This window comes from Myotis nattereri (assembly GCF_964212035.1).
Source record: "Myotis nattereri genome assembly, chromosome: 2".
In the NCBI taxonomy this organism is placed as follows: Eukaryota; Metazoa; Chordata; class Mammalia; order Chiroptera; family Vespertilionidae; genus Myotis; species Myotis nattereri.
In genome coordinates this window covers 127,828,776-127,836,888 of record NC_138076.1, presented here as the reverse complement: position 1 = coordinate 127,836,888, position 8,113 = coordinate 127,828,776, and the positions used below count along the sequence as shown (strand labels likewise).

The following is an 8,113-nucleotide window of genomic DNA, read 5'->3' as shown; positions in this document are numbered from 1 at the left end:
ATTTTATTGATTTTTTTTACAGAGAGGAAGAGAGAGGGATAGAGAGTTAGAAACATCGATGAGAGAGAAACATCGATCAGCTGTCTCCTGCACATCCCCCACTGGGGAAGTGCCCGCAACCCAGGTACATGCCCTTGACAGGAATCAAACCTGGGACCTTTCAGTCCGCAGGCCGACGCTCTATCCACTGAGCCAAACCGGTTTCGGCTATTACCTTCATCTCTTAACTTGACTGCAGTATAGCAATAGTCTCATTAGACTTGCTTGCAGTCTTGCCACTCCTTACAATGCAGCCAGAGTAATCTTTTCAAAACATAAATCATATGTCCCTTCTTTTGTGTTAAACCCATCCAGTGACTCCCTACTACATTTAGAATAATCTACACATATGGCCTATGTCCCAATTCCATGATGTCACCACCAAGGCCTACAAATCCCAACATGACATGGTTCTTACTTCATCTCCTGCCACTCTCCTCCACACTGTATTCCAGGAGATGGTAAGTTATTTTCACCCCCTTAAGACTTTTAAGTTGTTCCCTCAGCCTAAAGCTAGTTCTACTCTCTTTTCCATGCACATGATTAGTTTCTTTTCTGGTCTCAGTTTCATAAACCTTTCTGATGAGTCAGTGGTCCCTATTTTGTCACAGCCATCAAGACATGTCCTCTGAAGTCATCTTTAATCTATCCCCCTTCTGCTTTGCACAATGAATGTTTGACAAATCCAGTTGATTGTTCATTCAACTCTGTTTTTCCTTTCTATCTCTTCCTACAGCATAGTCCCGAAAGGCATTATGGAGTGATTTTGAAGGATGGACAAGATTAAAAAGACAGAGATGAGTCCTCATTGGGCTTCCACAGAAGCAATGATTAGCAGCAGAAGGAGCCTGTATTCTGTGGGAAATGAGAGAAACCACAGAAGCCCACATTTATTTTTTTTATTGTGAATTTACACCACTTATTTTTAATATTAATCACTCAGGACAATTGTTAATGTTTTGAGGGGTTTATTGACCCCCTTGAATACATCATAAAAGCTATGAATCCTTTTCAGAAAAATGTACATAAATACAAAATTTGCAAATCATGAGGGAAAGGAATTTCCAGGTTACACTGCTGCTGTAGCAGTCAATCATCTGCTATTTTCGATGCCTGCTGTGTTATTTGTTCATTTATTCAACAAATACTGGAGGCCTTCAGTGAGACCAAGCACAGTTCTAGATGTTGGGTTTGCATACAATATAGACAAGATAGATACCTGACCCTGCCTTTGTGGAGCTTTCATTCCAGCATTCGGGACATGAAATGAGGAGACAAATAATATGATGTTCTATAATGGTAGATGTTATGAAGAAAACTAAAGGAAGACAATAGTATATGGGTGAGTGAGGCTATTTTAATGGTGTGGTCTTCTCTGAGATGATATTTGAGCAATATGGATAAAGTAAGGCAGTGGTCATAAGAGCTGAAAGAAGAGCACTGATGGCAATGAGAACAGAAAGTGTAAGATAAATGGCAAAATTCAGGATTCTGCACATTTTCTTCCTCCCATAGTGAATAGCTAGCACAGTTCTCGGAACACAGTGCTGGGTTCTCGGATTGGAGGCCCTCCTCACTTCCCTATTTTAAACCCTTAGGGGTGGGGTTGGGTGTGAAGTTAAAAGGGGGAAGTGAGAATCACCCATCAGCTCCCTCCTGCATTCTCCACACTAGGGATCAAGCCAGCAACTCCCCCAAACCCCACCCCGCCCCCCTCTCCTCCGCAATGTGCCCTGACTAGGAATCCAACCATGACTCCTGATTCATAGGTCGATGCTCAACCTCTGAACACACCGGCGGGACTCTAATTATTATTATTATTATTATTATTATTATTACTTTTAAATTTCTTTATTGGTTAAGGTATTACAAATGTGTCCTCATCCCCCCATTAGGGACTCTAATTATTAATATAAACTTAAATAGAATACCGCTTGCTGCTTTCTAAGGATGTGTGCGTGGGGCAGCGATCTTGTGTTTTTTTGTGGTTTTTTTTTGAGTGATGTGAGTCAAGTTGCTAGCAGCTAACTGGAGCATGTGAGGTGGCACCCAGTACGCCCCGCCCTCTGCCCCCCGCCCCGCCCCCCCGCCCCGCAGGGAGCTCTTTCCCGCGAGACTACATTTCCCAGAATGCCCGGCAGCCAGGAAGGCACGTGGAGTGGTTGTCCTAGGACCCGGCTGGAGGAAGATGGCGGGCTCGTGGTGAGCAGACGTCAAGGTAACCGGTGCCTTTTCCTCCTCCGGTCAGGGAGTCCCTGAAAGCTGAGTCGGGTAGGCCCGGAGGTCTGCCCGGTTGTCGCGGCCTCCCGCCTGTGGTTCGCGGCTGGATACAGCCTCTGGCGCCGCCAGTCTCGGGCGTCCTGCCGAGGGGCCGGCGCGTGGCCGCGCGTGTCCTGTGGGTACCAGCGGCGAGCCTGCGCCCGGTGCCCAAGGACTCCTCCGGGCCCGAGTCTGTGGGATCTGCCCCCGGATGTTGGACCCCGCGCTCCTGGTAGCCTGTCGCTCAGACTCAGGGCCCTCCGAGGCTCTCTGCAGTTTTTGCTTCGGGGCTGAATCTCGGGCCTAGGGGTTGACCCTCCGAATTACTCTCCGCGGGGTGACTAATCTGACCGCCCTATGGGTGAGCTGCCTCGGGGCTCGGGCAGAGGAGACCTCCCCCCACCCCCCACCCACCCCAAATGTCTTGTTCTGGGTTTGTGCTCAGAAAGCGGGTTTGCACACCACTCTGGCCACCGACAAAGCACAGGTATGGTGGGCAGCATCGTTTGACCGCTCTGAACCTCTGAGTGTGTGGCATGAAGATGCCCACGTCACCGGCCGGTGGGAGGGCGCATAAAGGGCAGGAAAGTGGGTGGTAAGCCGGGAAAAGCACACTGTGAACTCAGGAGAGCGGCGCTCGTGCACCGACAGGGGAAGGAATTGACCTGCGAGGTCAGGCGAGCAGACGGAACCGCGTGCGAATCCCGCGTTGCCCGTGTGGGGGAGGGGAGGAGAAAACCAGGGCTGTAGCAGTGCTTGTATTCTTTCATTCGCAATAGCCGTGGAGGTTGTGGTTCTTTTCCCCATTTACCGTGGAAGAAACTGAGGGTCATTGAGTTAATAACTTGCCCAGTGTTTCCCAGTTTGCGACCGACTCTTGGAAGTTACTCATTTAAAGTTTGTACTTAGTTTCATAGTGGATCAAAATAAAGATACCTCTCATGGTTAATATGAAAGTGAAATGAAATGGTAATGAAAGTACCTTGGAAAATGAAAAACCGTAAACATACAGGATGGAGCTAAGGTAGGTTTACAGTTCATATGGAAAATAACAATAATCCTTCCTATATAATAAAAGCATAATATGCAAATCGACTGAATGGTGGAACAGTCGTTCAGTGGGAGGTGGGGCCATCCAGCAGGCGGCTCCAGGCCAGCCAAGGCACATGCCAGCGGGCTGAGGGAGGGGACGGCCATGGGTGGCAGCAGCTGTGATGGGGCCACAGAGGGAGGACATCCCCTGAGGGCTCCCGGACTAATAGGGGGCGCAGGCCAGGCTGAATTTTCGTGCACTGGCTTCTACTAAATAATAATATACGAATAAACTGTTTCATGTACTCACAACTGTTGACCTACTTTTGCCCCACCCTGTATATAAGATGGTGAAATTATATTTGGCACTTTAGGGTGTTAATCGTCTAAGCGTATCAGTATTTAATAGGCCAAGGATAGGCCTTGTTTAATATTTCCTTTAGTTGGAAACTGAATACCACTTTCAGAGCTGTAATAAGATCTTACGTATCGTACCTGGCACGTCGTACACATACACATTAGTGTATGAAAGAGGATGCTCTGTGTAGCATGTGTGAGTGACTGTTTCCAAGGGTAATTCCACATTTACTGAGCACTCATGAAGTGGAAAGAACTATACTAGGTGCTGAGAACTTTGCGTTTAAGAGAAATTGTAAAGGACCTAGTTCTGGGGTTTCTGGTCATGTATTTTGATAATGTTGCTCTTATATAACATGGAAATGGAAAGCTGTTTAAAAGTTTTGCTTTAGGTGATTGTGGCTAGGTAGTGATTCCTATCTTGTCCTTGTAATGGTCAATATATTGTGTCACTTGAATTTACCATAGGGAGCAGTGATTGATTGATTTATTCTTTATCTCTCACTCAGGGATGAAAATAGGTATGCCTAGAAGCAAATTTTAAAAGCATTTTCTCTTCAGATCTTTTCCCACACCACCTGATAAAGCATCTTGATTCACCATGGCCGTATCAGCAGTGAAATGGGCGATATCAAACAGAACTTTTTTGAAACATTTCTTTCCAATCCAAAGTAAGTGAGTATTTAATGTTTAAAAAGAGTTTTAAACTTTTTCAAATATAGAAATATGTATTCATTATAGAAAGTTTAAAGCATTTACTTATTGTATGTCTTAGCAGGAGGACTAAGTGGACTCTGTCCCTGGTAGGGGGTGTGCAGGAGGCAGCTGCTGGCACTCGATGTTTCTTTCTCACATTGATGTTTCTTTCTCCCTCTCTTAAAATCAATAAAAATATATTTTTTAAAGTATGTCATAGAATAGTATCTATTGTATGATCCCATTTGTACATATAAAAGGTAATTTACCAATATATGTGTGTGTATACATGTACAAATGCAGACTAGAAAGTATGGACCAAATGGATTATCTGTGTAGACCACAAGTGGGGTTTTAGCTGAGGGCAAGTGAAAGACTGATGAAGAGAAACAAACTTTCTCTGATTTGAGTCATATTTATTATATTTTCACATTATTATTTTTTTACATATTTTTTAGTAATAGTAAACATCAGTAAATAAAGGGCAAAATTACAATCCCATCTTACAAAGATAATCAGTGTTAATGTTTTGGTGTATTCTCTTTGTGTTTTTATATATTTAGCCATTTAAAAAATGTAAATTTTACCTACCATTTCTAAAGAAATGCAATGTAATGTGTGTGTTTTTTTTCAAAATCTATTAATACATGTTTGAAAGCCAAAATATCAACCCAAATAAATAAGTAGATTATTAAAATCTTATTCCCCAGCCAACCTTACTTTCACCCTTTTTCCTCACTGTCCAAACACTATTCTCCCATTTCTAAAGTAGACATAGTGAGAGAGTTCCCTATGGTTTGCTTTTGCATGTTTAGCTACATCAGCCAAATTTTTTATTTTATTTTATTGATTTTAGAGGGAAAGCCGGGAGGCAGAGAGAAACATCAATTGGTTGCCTCCCATACATACCCTGACCCGGGTAACCCACAACCTGGGTATGTGCCCTGACCCAGGAATCGAACTGGCAACCTTTCCAAGCTTGGGCAGATGCTCAGCCACGTGAGCCACACTGGCCTGAGCAGCTTATCTTTTATGCATTTCTGCCTCATTTGAATATCTTTGTTTATGTTTCCTGTTTACTCTCATTTGCAATAGAGTGTTTATTGAGTTAAGGGGGAAAGAGTTTGAAGAGTAGGATTAGAAGTATAAGTAAAAATATAATGATCTAAGTAAACGGAGGAGGAGATTGCTAAGAGACTTTTGATGTAAAAATCAGAGTCAAAACAAAACAATAGTCAGCCCTTGATTGCCTGGGAACATTTTTGTGGAGAATTGTGAGTGAGGCCCCTGCTGTTTAGCCTCCCCTTTGCCCTGACAGAAACCCAGCTCCAAGACTGATGGAAAATCAGACCTAATCAGTTTTTACCTAATCCATGTCCTGAAACAGCAGTTAGTCCTCACTTGGGTTAATCTGTCCTAGGGTAAATGACATTTGTCTATGTGTACTTTACCCACTAGATTGTAAATTTGTGCACTAATTTATTTTGGTTTCCTCAGTGCCTCTCATTCATGGTAGGTGATAAATAAGTGTTGAATTGATCTGAATGGATTGGCGTTGTCAAAATTTAACTAAAAATTAATGTAAGTTACCCCGGAAAATTGTTCCATTATCATCCTGGTACTCGGTGACTACCTGACTTCTTGCATCCTAAGCCCCTATACTGCATAATTTCTATTACTATTATTGGAGTATAGAATTAATATTATTGCTATTTTATACCAAAAGGAAGAATATTAATATTAGAGGCAAAGCAAAACCATGATTAAGGAAGAAAATTAATGAGCAAAAATAAAAAGGCCTCCCTGTATTTCAGAAGGAACTTCTTAAACCTTCCAAAATACACAGCATGAGAATGTGGAACATTTTCTCTTTTTTAGCATATTAAGTTGTTTGATCTCTACAACTTTGAAGATGAAGGAACTTGAGCTCTCTGGCCTTCAAAAACATACCCAGGGTTGTATAAGTGGTAAATGAGAATTGTGATCAAAACCGAGGTCTCCCCATCTTACTTTGTCCAATACACTTCCTGCTGTACGGCCTTACCTGTAGTAACTTAAAATATTGAACATTTGTAGATTAAGTGGGGTTATCACCTTTTATTTTTTTAAAAAAAATAGAGAGCGAAACATCGATCAGTTGCCTCCATGTACGCACCCTGACTGGGGGACCAAACCCACAATTTGGGCATGTGCCCTGACCAGGAATCAAACCAGTAACCTTTTGATGCACAGGATGATGCTCATCCAACTGAACCACACCAGCCAGGCTTAGCTTTTATATATCTTATTAAAATGCAGTTAAGCATATTTATGTAACAGTAGCCCATAAGTTACAGAGAACTGACTCTTCATTGGAATTCTTTTGGGCACATTTAGTTGTTTTTGGGTTGATTGATGTTAACTTGTCCTAATGATATATTTAGAACCTCTGGTACTTACCGTAACTAGAATTTTCCTCTTGATAAAATGTCATATGAGTTTTTCAAGTATTAATTATGCAGAAATTAACATTTTAGAGGTAGTTTGGCAGCCACTATTTTTTAGTAGCCACTACAGTATGAGGGACACATTAATGTACATGGTGTGGTTATTGGCCTTAAGGAATTTACTTAGATTTGTAGGTGAAACAGACATCTATAGAAACTAGAAATATCTGGAGAATGAGGTAGAATGTGATGTATGTCATGAGGGTACAAACGTCTGTAAGTGCAGAATAAGAATTGTACAGAGTTTCTTGTTGAACTAAAGCACTGTTGTCTTGTGTTTTCCCTCCTGCCTAGTTAAGAGCACTTAATAATGTGTGGCCTGCCTCTGCCACCCAACCCGGTTTCTTTCAGCGAGCATGTACCTCACCTAGCTGGTTTATATTCAAAGACTAAAACTTCTTTTAAAATTAATCCAGGCATAATTAGGAAGATCCTCCATAGTGCAAAACAAGAAAATATAAATTGTGTGAATGTTTTTTTTACTTTATCCTCTGATTTCTCTTACTGACTGCTTCTTTGTATTAGCACAGTTAATTGAAAATTAATGAATCTTCTGAGAGATGAGGCTAGATTTCTAATTCTTTGTATTTTGTTTTCTTACATCAATGAATTTTGGGGTTGACATTTTGCTGAACATTCTTGTATGATAATAGTGAATTTTGTTAAGGTACTTTTTTTTCTTTGGGGTTAGAATTTATATTTAGACCTCTAAATATAATGTAATCCTTGGAGAAAGGATAGGTATACAAGAAGGAAGAGATACATCTTTTTTACATATCTTAATACACATCAATAACAGATAGAGAAAAGATTGCAAAGAAGGTATAGCAATGTCATATGAAATGTTGATTGTGGGATGTATATAATAGACAAGTCTCCCTTCTGTAATGGAGGTTGTTGCGTGGGGAGAGGGTAAAGGATTTTTATGCAAGAATAGCATTTGACTTCGAAGGATGAGTGATATTTGAACAAAGTGGGGATTGTGTTTCATACTGAGGAGCAAGAGGCCCAGTTGGGCGAAGGGAGAGAGAGATATATAGCCCAGATATATTTGGAGCTTTTAACTATACTGAGCTACATTTACATTTTTTCTTTATATTTAAAAGAACACCCTTTCCCTAAACAGGAGATCCTTTCAAATAAACTTTTTAAAAAGTAATTATGGCTCTTAAATTTGTAGGTATTCTAAAAAAGAAAAGTGTGCTTTGAAATATGAGCATTTTGATTAATGGAAATTAATTTTG

At 41.2% G+C, this 8,113-nt stretch overlaps 1 protein-coding gene across 4 annotated transcripts in view; it reads left to right on the top strand.

Annotated features, from left to right (window-relative positions):
- Nucleotides 1–2,181: 2,181 nt before the first annotated feature.
- The window catches only part of MRPL42 (mitochondrial ribosomal protein L42), a 136,346-nt gene continuing 130,414 nt past the window's right edge, over nucleotides 2,182–8,113 (top strand). For 2 of the 4 annotated variants that reach the window (XM_081083749.1, XM_081083751.1), the window contains exons 1-2: nucleotides 2,182–2,257; nucleotides 4,197–4,358. In XM_081083749.1, the coding sequence (XP_080939875.1) occupies nucleotides 4,289–4,358 (70 nt within the window). In that variant the 5' untranslated portion in view covers nucleotides 2,182–2,257; nucleotides 4,197–4,288. The remainder of the gene's footprint in view (nucleotides 2,258–4,196; nucleotides 4,359–8,113) is intronic. The other 2 variants (XM_081083750.1, XM_081083752.1) reach the window with 2 other exon arrangements.